The sequence below is a fragment of the Phascolarctos cinereus genome, unplaced genomic scaffold (assembly GCF_003287225.1).
Source record: "Phascolarctos cinereus isolate Bilbo 61053 unplaced genomic scaffold, phaCin_HiC Scaffold_726;HRSCAF=1367, whole genome shotgun sequence".
In the NCBI taxonomy this organism is placed as follows: Eukaryota; Metazoa; Chordata; class Mammalia; order Diprotodontia; family Phascolarctidae; genus Phascolarctos; species Phascolarctos cinereus.
Window position 1 is genome coordinate 299,836,156 of NW_027556098.1, and position 19,282 is coordinate 299,855,437.

Consider the following 19,282-nt stretch of genomic DNA (forward strand, 5'->3'; position numbering starts at 1 on the left):
TAGGGCTATGAAGAGTTGGACAAGACTTAACAACAACAAAGGAGATGTGGACTTGAGTATCTTTACTTGTTTCTTTGGCCTCTCATGCACCCTGCTGCAATAGTCTAGGTGAATCCTAATGTCTCTAGTTCATACCCATGATTTTTTATATACATTTCCAAGTATATACATATTCTAGTGGCTTTAACACTAAACAGATGCTTTAGTTCTTATATGCAGTTAATAAACACAGCCTTGCACATTTAAAACTCATTAGGTCTGGGAAGATTTATGGTGGTCATTTATCTTCACCGGTGGTATGCAGCAGTTATGTATAGTCCTCATGAACTAAGCCAGTGCTTCCCAAATAGTATACTGTTTGTGGAGTACTGGCACTTTAATAAAGACTTCTTACCAAATATCCTTATCTAAAAACTGATTCCTTTTCCTTGCCTACTTCTGAGGTGATCCAAGCCACCAGGGTAGAGAGTTGGGAAAGCTAGGAACTTTTGCTAGTTAGAAATAGAGTTCTAATTTGCAAACAGCAGTCTGGATTCTACAACATTCAGGAGATTACTGGTAAAATAAGCTATAAGGCATAACAGAATATACACAACACTACTTGGGCATGAGGCTATTGTATGAAAAGGTGAAAGGAAGTTAGAATAAAGAGTATGATACAAGGTGTCCCAAAAGTTTTAGTGCAACTTAAAATATAAGATTTTTGGGACATCCTGTATTCTTAACTCTAAGGCATTCTGTAAACTGACCTTGCCAGTCAAGTTGCTATGTTTAAAACCAGGCTGTGAGCTTTGTCTCTACTATAAAGTCTGTTGCTTCCAGATAGAACAATAAAAGCATATGTTCAGAAGAAACCAGGTGTCAATAAATAATAGTCAAACTTGAAATTAACCAAAATATTTATTCAAACCTAACAGTGATGCAGTATCAAGTAATGCAGCTTATAGAAACAGTAACTGCATAATATTTAGTTCCTCAGGAATATTACCACTGCCACATCAAACAAATTTTTTACAACACAAAAGTCTGAAGTAAAATTTGAACATGACAAAGCAATTAGTGCCAGTGAAATAAATTCAGCAAACGGTTACCAGACAGCGAATGGATTTTATGGCTCAGTATAGAACATAGTTGAAGAAAGCTGCATTAATGTTAATATTGGACAGCCCTGTAGGGGCAAAAAATCTATATGGTTTAAGTCGAACCACAACAGGAAGCACTTTAGAGAATGCACTTTTTACAAAAATCAGTAATATCCAGGCACAATAGGTTAAATGCTTAATTAAGATTTTGTTCTCGGGTAAAGGTTTAAATTGACTCTTCAACTTGACAGGTTGTATTACAAACAAGGAAGATAGCTCTCTAATGCTTTCTCTATATAGCTAGGAAGGTATGGAGACAATACATCATTGAAATGACTTGTGGATATCTACACATGTAGACATCTAGCACTGAAACAATTTAAGGAAAAAGAGAAAAAAAACCAGTATAATAGTTTACTTTACTAGTTATCTAGTTATCTTGGAAAATATCATCTAAATGGATGTGGTTCTGTAAGATAAATGCTAAGAAATAAATCTCAACGCACAAGCTCTCAATATTGGATATAAGATTTAAATAAATGAGATTTGGCCACTAGATTGAAGACTTTTCTGAATTAGTGCAATTTTAAAAAAGCCCCAGTATTTTTTGGGGGTGGGGGGTGGGAAGATATATACATTTCTGGGAAATTTCAACTACAAAAGCAAACTTTATATGGCTCAATAGTCTAACCATTTAAGGTTTTGTAAAAATCTACACACAACAGATCAAAACGCTTATTAAATATCTTATAAAATTCTCCCTCTCTAAGAGACTAGAATGATACCCATAAGGGATATTTAAAGCTCTTGTTTCTCTCTCTTTTTTTTAATTATTTAAAAAAATAATCAGGAATATAACCTTTACCGTGATAATAAGGAGGGACAGAGAAACACTTAAAAAAAAACTATCAAATTCTTATTCTAAGGCCTTACCTTTCATCTGTTTAATGACTAAGTCTTAGAAATGTCTTGTTAAGACTCACTACAATCACTTTTTAAAAAAAGAATTAAATGAAACTATTCTAAAGGACAAACCTGTTGAATTGGGAATAGACTGGTAATTAAACAACAAAAAACCAAAACCAAACCAGGCTTTTCAGAACATCTAGTTAATTGAAATTCAATTTCAATACAATTTACACAGTATTTACAATATGCAATTGTTGTAGCTGTACAGTTTTGCAGATTAATGGCTTTACACTTCTGCAAGTGCTTTTTCCAAAATAAAAATATACTAAATCAAGTCTATTTACAAACTAGCAAGCTGCTTTAGAAACAGCATGACATAGCTATAAAGTGTAACTTCAGTGCACTGAAAGTGCAGTTCATGCTCTCAGATTGTTATTTTTTCCTACTTATAGTAATATGGACACCAATCTTAAATTGCTAATGTTCTTAATAATTTAGAGTTCTTATTCATCATAATGCAAAGACAGCAAAAACTTGTCCACGTCCATTCCAGCAGGAAATGAATTAGGTAGCTTCTTTTTCTGTTGAGAGAAGAAAATACTATGTCAACATCAGATTCAGTTAAACACAATGGATTAATCTCAGCCTTCCTCTTCAGTGTCCTATGTTTGCCTTTTCCAAATATCAGAAAGATGCTAAATTACAATAAGTAGTTTTGTAGTTATATAAAAATAAGTACAAGTTTATAATTATTTTATATAAAAATTTCATATAGTAATATATATAATTTTTTGAATTCTAAATGAACTCATTCTACTCATAATTATCATTAGCTATGGGACTTCTGAGAGTTGTTTCCTTGCTGTAAAATGGGGATAATATTCCCTGTATTACCTAATTATCTCAGAGTGTTTGTGAAGAAAGCACTTTGTAAGAATTACAATAGTCACTGCTACTTTCTCTATAAGAAATGATTCCCCTGTGTATGTATGTTAAACATTACAGATCTGAATTTTAAAATCACATGAAAGTATTTCTCACAGAGCATTTTTAAAAAGTTGTTTTTATCACTGGTGCTGAATGATTTAATTTAGGAAAATTGGAAATAAAATAATAAATAAAAATAAAATTGGAAATACCATCTGTGTACCTCCTTTCTAATACAACGGCTAAAATAAAGTTTTAGATAAATGGATTTTTGAAGGAAGTAATGTACCACTATTATGACCTTTTTCGGGTAAAACTTTTTTGATAGCAAAGTGGAATTTAATGAGTGTAAGATAATTTATTTACATGGACAGCATACAATAAGTTATCAACTGGATAAATGAACAAATGGATATGGAAATCAAGATTATAAGGTGTCAGAAAACTTAAGTCTCAATCCTACTTCTACCTATAGTAACATATTTGATGAATGTAGAAGGTATTATGTGCATTTAGCATGTACTTATTAAGATAATGATCAGCCAGATAAATGGACATCAGCAAGCAAGGGAAAACTATTTAATTTGAGCCTCAAAGAAAATGAAGCAATAAACTTTTAAAAACCTTTCAGACTTGCCTTAATTTTCTTCTTTTTTATTGGCACCGTTGAATTTGGAAGATTTTTACTGGAAGAACGGGCAGTTCGGTCACGCTCATCTAAATCTTCTAGTTTCCTTTTTTTGTTGGCACTCCTTGAAGACCTAAATTGCTGTGTATTATCTTTGAGAGGTTTTGAAGTAGTCCTTGAGATAGCAGCCCGTGAAAGAATCATTAAAGTATGGGCTGCCATGTTCACACTATTTTCACTCCCTGTTTCACTGGCAGGGCTACAGGCTGGTAAATCTGGAGTGGCAAGAGGGACCATTCCTTTGGGAGTGCCACTCTCATCACTGTAACGTCTACTGGTGGGAGTCTGGATGCTGTCACAGGGTTCTTCTCTATGTTTCTCCACAGTTCCTGATCCTGGTGTCCGAGGCACAGGTAAATCGCCAGTACTGGGAAGTCTATTTGTTGGGCTGTGCCAATGAAGGTCATGTAATTTTTCTACACTGCTTTTAGTTAGAGGGCTGGCAGATTTATTAGTCTGTTCTCGTTTTAGCTCCTTTGAAGCTGTCCCTGTTGAAACAGTGTTTTTACTGTTAGAAGATGGCCCCTGTTTTTTGGTCAGTTCTTGAACGGAGGCAGTAGTTTTCTCATTCCACAGAGGACCATTCTGATGCCCGTTTGACAATTTGATTGCTTCCTGATTCTTCTGCCTTTCCACATCCCTTTGTAGCTCATTCTCCTTATTAGCTGTTGCTTTATGAAAAGAATCAAGAACCAGGCCAGCCAGTGAAGTCTTTTTTTCAGGCTGGGTTTCTTTTACAGCTGCATTCCTACTGCTAGCAGTTTCTGACTGTGATAAAACCTTAGGCCCAGAAAGTTTTTCTCTCTCTTTTTTGACATTAAAAGAGGATTTTACAATGGAAGATGACACACTGGGAGGGTCCATGGTAACAAAGGAAATGTCATTACTTTCTTTGTTTTGAGACAGGGTTTTGGTGTTAGACCCCTGGATGCTAACTCCAGGAGAAGTATCAAAGCACAGCACACGTCTGTGACTTTCATGTGGTTTGCCAGGAGACACTGTACTCTCTGTTGAAAGAGGAATTGTGGTATCTTCTAATTTCTTTCCAAGATCTGCAGCCAGATTCTTTTCAGGAATCAGAGCTCTGCTAAAAAGAGGAAAAATACTTCAGTAACAAAATGCTACCATTTAAACAACACAAATGTAGAAGAAAACATTTGTGCTCACCTGTGTGTGTGAAAACCAACTGGATGGCTTAAAGAATCCCCCAAGCTGGTTGTCAACTTTCCTGGAACTATTAAAATACAAACAATTAAAGACAGAAAACATCCTTTGGAGAAATTACACCCACCTGTAAGAGAAGAGGTTGGTGATGTACAACTGAAATATTTTTACATATTACTGGCATAGAGTTTTCTGAAGAAAGAGAAACATGTATAAACTACTTTGAAACGAGAATTCTACTGATTGAAGAAAACTTTACCCTCTAGCCTTAAATCCTCAAACACACTTAAGACCAAGTCCAATGACCTTGGGAAAGTTCTCTTGTGATAAACTTGTATACATGATTAGATGAAAAGTCAAAAGTAAACACCTTGCTCTAGGCAGCAGAAGTGTTTATTTTAAAAGTGTATTTATTTAATCTTAAAAATATACTGAGTATTTGCTGATTTAAAATATATTAAATATAAAGCAAAAGACATTACAATATATTGTATAGTTTGGTTTCAAGTAATGAATCAATAAAATATTAAATATTAGATTTGAAGTGGGAGTACATGGGTTTGATTACCAGCTTTCCCACTTATTATCTGTATTATCTCTGTAAACTCTGTATCATCTCAATTAACTTCTCTAGGTCTCAGTTTCCTCATCTATAAAACTAAAGGGATTGGGCTAGATTACCTCTTATGTCTCTTCCAGCTCTAAATTTATGATCCTACAGTAGAATTCTTAGGATATACCATGGTGTGAAAGAAGGCTTGCAGGGCCAGAAGGGAGTTGGGACATTCATAAAGGAGCAGGCGACTGACATTTATTCATGACAGAGAGAAAGGACTGAACATAGGAGAAATGATAAAGGTAAAATACATTAGGTATGGGGGACAAGGAAGAGATACACACAATGGCAAAGAAGTACCAATGTAACTGAGCTAGTTAGGGAAACCAAAGCTAACAAAATTCTAGAATGGATTAATGATTTGTAAGAATTAGGAAAATAAAGTAGTGGCTTTCATTTCTGCCAACTGTGATTAAGTACTTGCTTCTGATACAGAGTATGGTCTAGGTGTGAGCTGTCATTTCACTTTGGGAAAAGGCTCGTGAGCTCATTCTTTCATAGGGAACTGGGTATTTATTAACTGAAGAAGATGGAGAGAACTCCCTTCTATTTCTGTCTGCTTTATCTATCCACAGCTTCCCAGCCTTTCAAGATACAAGCCATGGAAGCAATCTAGTACCAGCACTGGGCTCAGACATCCTGGAGGTTTGGGGCCCTTCTCTATCCCATATCTGGCAAACTCACTTCCTGTTTCCCTTATCCCTCTGACTCAGTTACCACCAACTGTGGTGAAAACCCTTTCTGGTTATAACTTACTCTAAACTCTCATCTTTATTTACCTTAGTCTGCCCCCTCACCAGCCCAGATCCTGCCCTGCCCATTAGTTGCACTCTTCCTCTTGAGGAGGAGATATACTTTTTTGCTCATGACTGCCATTCCTGACTATCCTTCTGCTATCATCACTGCAGTATCTCCTCTGCTGAGGACTGTTCTATACATTTACATCTCTTGGTCCAGATTTTTAAAAAGCTGTCTAAAATGTTGTCATTCACCTTCTTAAGGAGATCAGTAACTACCTTATAACCTTCTATCACTACCCTCACACTGAGAGACCTCAACATACATGTGTTTGTCCCCTCCAGCACTCTGGCCTCCTTTCATTAACCTCAGCTTCCATGACCCATATATTCAATTCACTCTCCCTCACCCCTCTACAGGAATAGTCACATCTTAGATTTCACCATTACTCATAACTGCTATCTTCAAGATCCTGAGTTCTTCAATTCTCTCGGATCTCCCCCTACATTAATCTTCCTTTAATTCTCACTATGACTCTTATCTTCCTAGGCCAACACCTCAACACCCCTAATCTCAGTCCAACTTTCACAATCTTATCTCCTCAAGCCTTCCCATCTTTCTTACTTCCCTATTGCTATTCTTTGGCATTTTTCTCTTTCTTTGTTCTTGTTTCTGAGAAAGAAGTAGCTCTTCTTGCCAAAGCCAGCTGCTCTAATTCACACACCAAATTCCAATTCCTCTTCTGGGAATTTTCCCTCTCGCACCAGTAATTTCTTTTTACCCATGAAGCGGCTGTGCCACAGGGCACTGGGCCTGGAGTCAGGAAGACCTGAGTTTAAATCTGGCCTTACTTACTAGCTGTGTGACTCTGGACAAGTTATTTTACCTCTGCCTGTGTCAGTTTCCTTGTCTGTAAAATGGGGATAACCTCCCAAAGTTGTTGTGAGGGTAAAGTGAGATAATATTTGTAAAGTGCTTGACATAGTGCCTGACACACAGAAGGTGTTATCTAAGAGCTTACTGCCTTCCCTTCTCCACTAATTCCTTCTTTGATCACCCCTACCAACCTGCCCAGGTTTCCCCCATCCTTAAAAAACCTTAACTTGGTCCTTCCATCTCCTCAAACTATCATCCTATTTCTCTTTTTCCTTTCATAGCCAAAATCTCACTGCAACTTTTGACACTGTTAACCTCTTCCTCGTTATTCCCTCTTCTCTTGGCCTTGTTGACACTACTTTCTTCTTGTCTGATCACTCCTTACCCTCCTTTGCTGGATCATCACTGACCTCCCTTCCACTAAATATAAGTATCTTGTGAAACTGTTCACAGCCCTCTTCTATCTCTTTACTTCCTTTCGGTGATCTCATCAGCTCCCATAGGTTCAACTGTCACTTCTATGCAGACACCTCCTAATATCCAATTCCAATCTATCTCCTGAACTCCAGACCTACATTGCCAACTACTGAACTTCTCCACCTGGATGTCCTATCAGCATCTCAGGCTTCACATGTCCAAAGCAAAACTCATCACCTCTCTCTTCCCCCAACCCCTTTTAATCTATCCCTTCTCTAAACTTTCATATATCTGTTGAAGATATACCATCCTCCCAGTCATCCAATGGCAACCTTAGAGTTATCTTCAATTCTTCTCACTACCTCACCCCCATCTCTCCTACCCAACCAAAGTGCCAAGTTTTTGTCTGTTCTAACTCCACTATGGCTTTCATGTCCATTTCCTTTTCATTCAGAAAATCAATAGTTTGACTTCAGGTCAATAAAGTAATAAGAGTACTGGTTCTGGAGTATGGCCATTACCTGTTTTGGAGTATGGTACCCTAGTTCAAGCACTTCTCACCTGAACTACTTTAACAGATCTTTGCCTTCTAGTTTCTTTCCTATCTAGCCTATATATCACAGAGTTGCCAAAAATCATCATAAAGCATAGTTTTAACCATGTCACCCCTCTACTGAAAAACCTTCAGTGGTTCTGTTGTCTCTAAGACAAAATGTATAATCTTTAGCTGAGCATTTAAAGACTTCCACATCTTGAATCCCATCTATCACCTACTGTTACAGACTTGTTTTATTATATCATTTCTTTTCAAACATTCTACATTTAAACAAAGCTAGCCTACCAGCTAGTTTACAAACTTGCCATTCCACCTCCCCCACTACATACTTTTTTTTTTACAGGCCATGACTCATGCTTGGAATTTACTGTCTACTTTTATCTTTTGGAATCCTTAGTTTCCTTCAAGACTTAGCCCAGGGACCACCTCTCACATGAAGCCTTTCTTGATCTCCTACATTGTTAATACTTTCTTGACCCTTAAGTTACCTCACATTTACTTATGTGTATATATGTTGGATCCTACTTGTAGAACTTAATCTCCTCAGAGTCAAGGAATATTTTGTTTCTGTCTTTGTATCCCCAACACGTACAATGGTGGTTTGTACATAACAGGCACTTAATAAATATTTGCTGAATTTAAATGAATTACTCATTTAGGTTATAGTATATATAGTATATATAGTATATAATACAAAATCAATAAGCTAAGGTTCAATGAGAACAAGTCATACAAAGCAATGTGGACTAATGACTGGGATCAAATTTGTGACAGGTCCTGTTCAACATTTCTGTCAGTCCCTTGAAATGATCACAGATGGCATAATCCCAGGTGGTAGATGACGAAGCTGGGAGTGACAGTTAACAGACAAAAACCATATAACGTCAAATTTCAAAAGAAAACGGCTGTACAAAGCCCAGGACAGAGGAGACCTAGCTTAATAGCTATTCCTGTGAAAAAGACCATGGTCTGAGTTGACTGTAAGTTCAATGTGAGTTAGTCTGATGCCACTCCCTAAACAGCTAATGCAACTTTAGGCTTCATTAACAGATGCAGAGAGTATAAATCAAGGGGTAGTATGATTTTGTAATCTGCATTGTGCTGACAGCATTTTACATAAGGCACTTTTAAGATAAACTGGACTTGTCCTGGAGGGCACTTAGATGGCAATGCATTTAGAAACTACTTCACATGAGGGATGTTTGAAGGAACTGGGGATGCTTGTCCTGGTGAATTTTTTTTTTTAATTTGGGGTGTGTGTTTGGTATTCAACATTCATCAAGTATGTACTTTCGTGAAATTATATAATTATAGTACAAAATATGGTGAATAGTTTGGTTGGAGAACAGTGTAGATGAATGAGAGAAGGAAGGATAAGGTGAGACTGTTAACTGAAACTGATTTGAAAAGGGCAAAAGAAGGCTCATACTTTACTCAATATATTAGACAGAGCAACTGAAGGGTTTTGAGAAAGGTACTTCCTATGCCTTAGGAAGATTAGTTTGCAATATGAAAGAGGGAACTGAATAGTGGAAAGAGTAGTGGCAAGAAGACTGATCAGAAGGCTAAAGAAACAATCCTGGTGAGTGGCAATAAAGGTCTGTATTAGGGAAGTGGTGATGGAAGACGAAAGGAGGAAGGAGGAAGGGAGACATTATGGAAGCAGAATTGACGAGAATTATTAACAAATTGGAAATGAGAGGTTAAGGGAAGAGAAGTCAGATAATATCAAGATACTGGGCATGGGAGACTAGATAGAATGGCACTTATGATGACTACTTTAAAATACTTAAAAAGACAATCACATAGGAGAGGCATTAGATATTTAGAACTAATGGATATAAGTTATAGGGAGATACAGAAGTTTTATAATAGCAGGATTGTTCAAAACAATGGGCTGCCTTCTGAGGTAAGAGCTCCAAGTATTAGAGAAGTATTTAGGAGTAGGTGATCTCTAAGGGTCCCTTTCTATTAGAAGACTAAAAAGGGATCCTTGACAGAAAAAGTTATAGAGTTGTTGTAAACAAGGAAACACAAGGAATATAAAGCTGACATTACTTAGCCAACTTTAAAATGTACCTGTACTAGGCTTGTTTCTTGTTCCCTGGACCTTTTGAGATTTTGGAGGAATGGGGAGTTTAGGAACACTTCTGTTGCAGAGAGGTGCTGCTAAAGGCATATGCAGGACCTGGATGGGAAAAAAATTCACATTAAAGTACGCTTGAAACATTTCATCATTCCATTTTTAGCCCATATCAAACCAGAAATGTTACCTGTCTGGGAGGGGCTGGAAAAGTATTTCCATTTTGTCCTACTACTGATACAGGAATCATTCCCACCATTCCCTGGAGCACAGGCTGGACTGGAGAGGCAATTATAATGGCAGATCCTAAAATTAAAAATAACATATAATCTTAATGCTCTGCAATTGATTCTACAAAATTATACTTTCTTCACTCATCTTCCTTTTTCTCTTGGAAACAACCCAGAATAAGTCTTAACTTAGTAGTAATGGCAAGAGTGGCAAGTGGAGACAAGAGGTACAAAATGGATATTTTCTTGTCTCCTTTCTTAACATTTTGAAAATGTGATTTTATTGGTGGGATATTCTCCACTGCAATCCCTCTATGGTCTTCAGGAGTATTTGTGGCTGAAAAAATGTGTTACTTGGTGGCCAACTTTCTAGTGATGAGCTTTTCTGAATTTTGCTAGGCTTGTTCTCTTGGATGACATTTCAAGGCTCGCTCTTGAAGCCTTTCCAGATCAGTAGGACATGAAAGAGTTTGTACTTCACTGACACAGGCTTTGAGAACCCACATTGACCTTCATGCCCAAATAAGGCATCTTTATAGAACTTAAAAGTAGTTTTTGTATTGCTCAACCATCCTAAATGCCATAGGAACTACCTTAACTAAATAAGATTTTAGAAATAGAGGATCAAATCACAACAATCCTCTTGAAGGAGATATGTATAAAAGACATTTTTTTTTATCTAGGTAGGTTATCATAGTTGGTTTTGAACATGCTTACAAAGTTAAGTCACAAGAAATATTATGTACCTGGTGAGTCAAACCATTGCTACCACCTTACCTCAGATTCTGATAGAGGCAGGACCCTAACCCCTGGAGCCTGGGTAACAGCAGTGCCACCCAGATCACTAGACCTCCTTTTGGCCTGGCCCTAATAGACTTTATCAAGGGTAATGATCATTTTGGAGAACAGACCTGCCATCCCTGCTGACCAACTGCCACTGATGGAAAGGTAAGCCTAAGCATTATCACAGCAACAACGTTACCTCAGACCATCTTCCAGTCCAGGAATTATCATTTGAGGAAACAATCTCTGAAATGACTTGGCCATTACTTATGTAGCTGCTGCTGCTGCTGCTGCCCTCTCAATAGCCACAATCTACTAAAAACCTGGAAAAGAAAGTTCTTACACCAAAGTCCTTGCTACTATGAAATGGTCCAACATCAGAAATGGATGTTTTCATTAATGGAAATTAAAGAAGACATAACACCACTTGTTTTGTTGTAGTACTCTATGGACCACAGGGCCTTTCCAACTGACCTGCAACTGCAACCTGTGTTGGTGCTTCCTATTAGAACAAGAGCTCCTGGAGAACAGGGACTGTCTAGCTTGTCTATCTGTACCCCTAATACAGAGCACAATGCTTTGCACATGGTAATAAATTTATTCATCCATTCCCACATTCCATCCACATGAGCAGAAAAAGCTTTCATAGCCAATCCTATAATCCCAACCAATTAATGCAAACCCATCAACCTTACTGGAAAAGAAGTAAAAAACAGTATGGTTTACTGAAATTTGTAAGTAGATATCACTACTGAATACAAAAGGAAGCATGCTTATTCAATTCTTCAGGGATTAATACACCAAACTGAGTTCTCCAAACCCGACTCATTTTTTTCAAAGCCAACTTAAGTTGTGCCTATTTCTCTGAAGTTCAGCTGCAATTAGAGTCAGTGCCATGCAGTTTCAACAACTATTTATTGTTTCTCCAACTGAGATAACACAAGCTCTCCAAGGAGAGGGACTGTTATCAGATGCTTGTTTATTATTCCCCACAGTAATGGGCTGAATGTACAGATTTATAGTAGGTGCTCAGTAAGTATATTAATTATTCAGTCCTTTTTGCACAGCTTGTCAGCACCATTTGGATATAAATGGGTAAGGAAAAAGTAAAATTCAAAATATTCCACTTTGGTAAGCAGCTCTGAAAACAAGTTTGGCTGGAAGAATTGGCTAAAGTGAGAGTGTGAATATATTCATGATGATCCTTTGAGGATTTCATTTACATATTTACTTTACTCCTAATTAATTAAACTTGTATTCCCACCCAAGGATAAAACCTGAGTCCATTCCAGAAACATACCACCAAAATATTCTTAGAATTACCTTGTGAAAAGTTAGGTGATACTGCCTGGTTCACTGCAAACATACTGTTTGATCTTGGAGGAGTCTGTAACTGCTGTGGTGGTGGGGGCTGAGCAGCCACAGGTGTAGAATTGTTAGGTAACACTACAACATTAGACTGAGTGACAGCTGTTCCCAAGGCTGTTGGATCAGTCACACAGGTGGCTATAAGGATATTATTGGAATTACCAAAAGTTGTGCTTGTTGCTGGCATCAACTGTATAAATCCTCCATCCTGAGAAACACTTGGTGTGACGGCTGCTGAAAATGCACTGCAGTCATCATTCTGTATACTATTTGTTACAGTCTCTTTAGGTTTGAGCACTAAAAGGCTCTGTTCTACCAAGGTTGAGTCTCCTACTTTCTCAGCAGATAAAACAGTATTTGAAGTTTCTTCTGAGGTCAAACATTTAACTAATCCTACATTTTTCACAGGTGATTTTGCTGGAGAAGATAAGATTATAGTAGGCAAGTTTTCTCCAGTGATGCTGGAAACAGCATTGTTTAGCTCCGTATCGGTTGAGACAAATGGGTCATCACTAATGATAATTTTGAGCGATACTATATTTGATGGATCCACTTCTGCTGAGGAATCTCTAGAATGCTCATATTCACTGGTACTTTGAGGCTCAGTGTTGATCTCTCCCACTGAAGAACACAGGGATTCTGAAGGAACAGAATGACTGTATTCTGTAGGATTACTCTCAGTGGGAATCATTTCGATCTCTCTACATTCAACACTTTTGCCAGGGGACAGAAGAACAGCACCACCATCTTCTTTTACAGAAGATGATGGCTCTTGTGATTCCAATGCCATTTCCTCTGAGTTGGAGGGTTCTGATGGCAAACCTTTATTTTCCAAATGATGTGGGTCCACAAAAGACTGACTACTAGATTGTTTGCTGGAAGTGACAGATTCTTCCAGAGGGCTCTCTATTTTATGTTGATCAGACAGATTTAAACCTGAACTGTGAACAGAGCCAGGTAAGACTTTACTCTGGTTTGAAGAATCATCTTGGCAGTCAGAAGGCTGATGTGATTCAATTGGCAAAATAACATTTGTTTCAATTTTATTTTGCTGAATTTCACTACAATCTGGTGACTTGGAGCTATGAAAAATAGAATCACTGGGGCTTCCACAAGACTGGCTATTTTGAGATGTTTTTCCAGTTAATGAAATATTTGGTAAAAAATGATCTGAATTTTTCCCGTGGTTTAAGTTTTCATTGCTTTCTGCCACTCCGTCAAGGGAAGCAAATGAAGCCAGAGGCACATCAGACTGATCAGGATGCAGTTCGGATGTGTTTGGGATGTTAGACACTGAAGCATCTTTTTCAATTTCCAAAGCCATTTCATTTTCATTGGACAGCTGATCTGTGTACAATTCTGCACATGGCTCATTGCATTGAGGACCAGAATTTCCTCTCTGGCTAAAGTTATTCAAATGAGGTACAGATTCAAAGGTGATTTCAAGGCTACATCTCTGTTCTGAAGCAACACACGAGGGCGCTTTAAATGTTTCTTTCGGTAGGGTGGATCCCATCGGGACACACTGTTCTCGGGCTTCCTGTTTCTTGAGATGGTCATCACCGTTGCCATCCTTCAAGGCACACGATGCTTCTTCAGTTTGATAGTTTGTACAAAACGGAGGCTCAACAGAGTGACCACCTGCAAAACAACAGGTTGGCTTAGAGAATCGTAAGGTAGGGGATTCACATGCTGAGGAGGCTATCTTCTCTATACACATCACTTTATTAATGTAGTGATCATCTTCGTCCTACAGCTTAAACCTTGAGAAACTTTTTTATTCTAGAAATTTTATGAGTATTTTCCTACCTTTTCCAATAACAATTCTAACTTTACCAATCAACGTGGTAAAAGTGTTAAAATTCTATCAGGGAAAAAGAGTATTCCTATCTGATATTTGTTCGGTGTGAAATACTGGCTCTAGTCATATGCAATGTGTGTGAGTATGTTTACACAGCACAGATGTAAGATTCAGTATGCTACCAGCCAAATTAAACTTTACCTAGCATTAGTTAAGTTCACTAAAGCACAAAATAATATAATGTTTTGCTTTGTTTTTAAAGTTATTAAAAAAAAAAACTCTGCTTGCCAAGAAAAGCTTAAAATCATTTTGAGTATTAAGGACTAGAAGACTTGCCCCCAATCATTCCAACACTTCTTTTCTCTTATATCTCTTTGGTCTAATATGTTTAATTTCCTCCAGTCATGCCATTTCCTTATACTGAACTTTTCTATGTCTCTCTTTTTCTTTTTCCCTTCTTTAAAATCTTTCTGACTAGCAGCTGAAGCTACTCATATTACTGAAAACTCTGAATACCTATGGAAACAAAAGTGGCAATTTCTATAATCAAGTATTTATTAAAAATTTAATTTATGTGGATTTATAAAATAAGAATTGTGGATTACACTCTCTGCTTTCTAAAAGAAATAATACTGATACAGACAAATATGAAAAGTATACACAGTAAGCAGAATTTTAAAAATTGAAACATATGAAAAGACCATACTATTTGTATTATACTATTATACGTATTAAAATTAGGTGCATATTAGGGCTTAGAAAGCAAAACTAAAGAGATATTTGGGGGAAAGAAGCAGTGTGAATTTTCTATTTAGGATACACCAACAAGGTCAGGAGCAGTAGTCTTCTCTGATCTGAGAAAATGTTCTAAAGGAAATAGATCTATAGTCTGAATAAAGGAAGTAAGAAATATAGTAAAAATAGCCTTGTACATCAGGGTAGAGAAGAAATTTATCAGGAATACTATAGTATAGCAGAAAGAGCAAAAAGAAAGATTCAGAAAATGGGCTCTAGTTTTGTTTTTCCTATTAGTTGTATGACTCTAGTCAAGTTATTTCATCTAGCTCTGAGCCTCAGTTCCCAATCTGGGTGGATGAGATAATTTCTAGCAAATTTCCTCCAAGGTCTGAAATTCTATGACATAATGACAACCAGACTAAGGGACTATAAATAGGTGTACTCAGATAAATAAAGAATAGGGCTGGAACATAGATGAATTCAAAAGAAACAAAACAGTCTGAGGTATTCTGATTAGAAGCTTTAATGAAAGCAAAATATGAACTTAATCCATAAAAATGTGGGAAGTCATTATAAAGTTTTATGGAGGGTGGTATCATTATCAAAACAGAAGATAATTTCTGTGGTGCTGATAAGATAAGAGGAAGTACTGGATGCACGGGTTCCAAGAGCAGAGAATCTGACTCAATTTTGCCCAGTATTTGTTATATGCTTACTATGGGCAAGGCACTATTTTTAGACAGAGTTTGGTGGTACTGCTACCAAATAAAGTTGGCTATGGGAAGTACCATAAAGTAATAATGAAAAGAAATCTAATCAATATTCAACAAAAATCCAGAAATTAGTGTTTTCAGACAGGAAAAACTATCATGAGAAACTAGAGTTCAATAATTTCATGCTCAAGAGTTATTGTGGAACTAGGAGCCATATTTTCCTTCGGAGAAAGGGGCATCAAAGGGGCTAAAACAGTAATTTATTTACATTAGTACATAAACTTATAAATTGAATGACATATCAGTGATTTCAGAAACTGAGGATTAAAATCTGGATTGAGAATACTAATAAAGATACTTACTAGACTCTTCAGTTCCAAAAGTGTTTCCAACTGCTAGATTAGTTTCCTCTACTAAGACAGACTGATTGGCTTCCAAATGCTGACCAGAAATGACTTGTGATATACTCTTATTATTCTTTGCTTTACCTTTTCAAAACAGGAAACGGTTACATATAACTCAATCATTCTGGTTAAATATACAAACATTAGAAAGAAAGGAACAATTCATGCTGCTTTAGAAAGGAAGCAAATTCAAATTTCAGTTGTGCAGGACATTTTCCTATATCATTTGGTATGTTGCTTTTTTAATCGTCCAGGGTATTTCATGTAAGTATATTGGTTTCCCCCAAAATGGCAAGAACCTTGAGGGAAGGAATAAAATCTTTTATTGCTTTTGTACAACCTGATCTTGCCTAAAATAAAGCTAGACAAACAGTAAAACTTTGACAAGTACTTGACAAAATTTTCTACAATAGTTTAATAAAAAGCTTAAGGAGTTACAATGAACTCTCCTGTCTTAGCTGAAGTTTCTTCAGGTTAGATATCATGATTACAATGTACAGTATTTGTTGAAATGGAAGGAAAAGCTTGTTCAAGATGCTTTGAGAAGAGGATACTGACTATTGATGTTCCCTAAAGAACTAGAAAAAAAATTGCATTATCCTAAATAAAGCAAAACAAAGTAGATGAATTAATTGCCTGAAAGGTCTTACCATAATCAAATAGATCAAAAAGGGCCTGAAATGCTGGGTCTGACTCTGTTTGCTCCAAGATATCCTGTATAGCCTCTTCTGACATATGGATTTCACTCTGTAAACGAATTCAAAATAAAATAGTCACAAGTCTAATGAAAATGAACACAGTAACAAAAGAATCAGTTGCTAGTTCTTGAAAAACTAATGCATTCAAAGAACATGTAGAATACAATATACCTCAAGACGAATTGTATCGTTTAAATCTCAGCCTAAGCTTAAAATCAACAGTGGAACTGACAATACCACTGAAATGGACAGACAGATAAAACATTTACTCAGTGCTTACAGGGTGCCGGGCACTGTGCTAAGTGCTGGGGATATAAATATAAGTAATACTTCCACTTTATTTTATATGATCATGCTAAGTTTTATCAAGTATCAAACCACTATTAATCACAGTAAGAAATGGCATACACTCTCACATCAGATGCTAGCCTTTGAAAGACAGCTTTTAAAAATAAAATCATTACTCTGACACAAATCTTAAAAAACTGCTCAATTTTAAGAGCACAGAAATGAGTGTTTCCAAAGTTCTCAATAGACTGGTGTTGGCCCTTACAGTGTTTTAAAACATTTCCTATTTTCACGTCACTCTCCAGAGGATGCTCCTCTTACCTGGTTATTATCTCATGTATGCCACACACTCGGAAAATAAACGGACTCTCCTATTTTGTTACAGTGCTTGTACTGTTGAACTCTTTTAACTTCACTTCCATGTATTTATTCCTTGTGCCTCCAATTACATACAAAGTTATTTAAGGGTGGGGACAATGTTCTCCACAATGCCTAACTTAGTATCTGGCATAAAACAGGTGCTAAATATATTTGTTATGATAGATGCAGAAGAGGCCTCTCCTCCTGAGGAAAGCATTTATATGTTAAAATGAGTGGATCAGGACTAGAGTCATGTGACACAAAGAAAGAGGTGAGACTTAAAAACAAAAAACGAATAACCATCCTACATAGTTTTTTTTTTTTAGGCAATTGGGGTTAAGTGACTTGCCCAGGGTCACACAGCTAGTAAGTGTCAAGTGTTTGGTCTGAGGCCGCATTTGAAATCAGGTCCTCCTGACTTCAGGGCCAGTGCTCTATCCACTGTGCCACCTAGCTGCCCCCCATAAATAGTTATTTCAAAGGTTGCTTTAAATAGCTGGTCAAATTCTATTATTTAATCACCATTTCCCTTTTTGATGAGAAAACATATCACGAGTCTAAAGTTCTAACCAGTTCTGAAGTAATAATGGGGATAAAATTAAAGTTTTAAAGATGTAAATTTATACAATAGCCTTTAAGAATCAGTGCAAACATAAAAACTCCAATTATTTTATATTCTGTACACACACACACACACACACACACACACACACACACACTCTCTCTCTCTCTCTCTCTCTCTCTCTCTCTCTCTCTCTTGTACATGCCTGAAGTCCCAGGATTTCATCAATTGAAGCCTCTTGTTCAGTAGGATTGCTATCTGCTTGCTTGGGTACTTGAGCAATGTTACTGTCACTGCAACACACAAGAAATATTTTAAGTACAGAGTTCAGATAGGATAAGATATAGTTCGATATTTTGATTACGTCTCACCTAATCAAGAATTTGTTAATATTTTCTGCAAGTTTCTCTTGTAGAGATTTGTTGCTTAGTATTTTTTCTCTGGCATTTTCAATAACCATTTGCTGCAAAAGAAGATATTAGAAATTATTAAAAGACTATAGAAGAGAAATTTTGTAATAATGTAAATAGAATTATCTGATGTCAACTAAACAGCCAAACTCTGGGAGGAGATTCTGAAGATAGTGGTAACTTCTTCCAAATGCATTTCCATTAGGGAGCAGCTCCCCCTCAACCTTTCTTCCCATATGAGACAACTTCCCCTTCATCAGTCATCTATTTTCTCGTTGTTTCTCTTAGTATTATATTTTCATTCTATTGTGTGGTAGAAGAAGACCTTCTGTTTTCAAACAGATCAAATTTCATCCTGGATTTTAAAATAATGTATTGTGGGGAAGAAGGTGTAATGTAATATGAATATTTAAATCATATTTTGGTATTCAAGGTTGAAATTGCTACATAGCAACTAATGATTTTTAACAGTGGATCTCCACAGTAGGAAAATAAACTGCTACTAGAGTTAATAGAGAACCTCAGAATTCTATTATCACTACTAATAATTAAGTATTATATCACTTGTTAATCTAAGAACTAAGCGTCACTTATTTTCAGATTTCTGTACAAATTGTAACAATGGCTGTTCATAAAGTTTTTTAAAAAGACCTAGCTGCTTAAAAAGGATCAATCCATCTCCTAACTAATCATAATGGCTGAAATGATTACCATAGCAAATAAGCCTTTAACCATAATTTTAGCAAAGAATATTAAATTACAATAATGTTTTCATCAATAAAGACGGTATTTAATCACAATGTCTTCTACAAATACTATATAAGGATTAAAAAGGGAGCTAAATGAATATAAAGCTTTGGAATTAGGGTTC

The 19,282-nt window shown here is 36.5% G+C and overlaps 1 protein-coding gene across 1 annotated transcript in view; it reads right to left on the reverse strand.

The window, feature by feature from the left end:
• Positions 1–881: 881 nt before the first annotated feature.
• NPAT (nuclear protein, coactivator of histone transcription) overlaps positions 882–19,282 on the reverse strand; it is a 45,193-nt gene continuing 26,792 nt past the window's right edge. The window contains 10 exon segments of the mRNA XM_020996103.1: positions 882–2,572; positions 3,556–4,693; positions 4,774–4,840; positions 10,053–10,161; positions 10,247–10,362; positions 12,393–14,078; positions 16,052–16,177; positions 16,744–16,840; positions 18,207–18,294; positions 18,373–18,464. Of these exon segments, the coding sequence (XP_020851762.1) occupies positions 2,495–2,572; positions 3,556–4,693; positions 4,774–4,840; positions 10,053–10,161; positions 10,247–10,362; positions 12,393–14,078; positions 16,052–16,177; positions 16,744–16,840; positions 18,207–18,294; positions 18,373–18,464 (3,597 nt within the window). The 3' untranslated portion in view covers positions 882–2,494.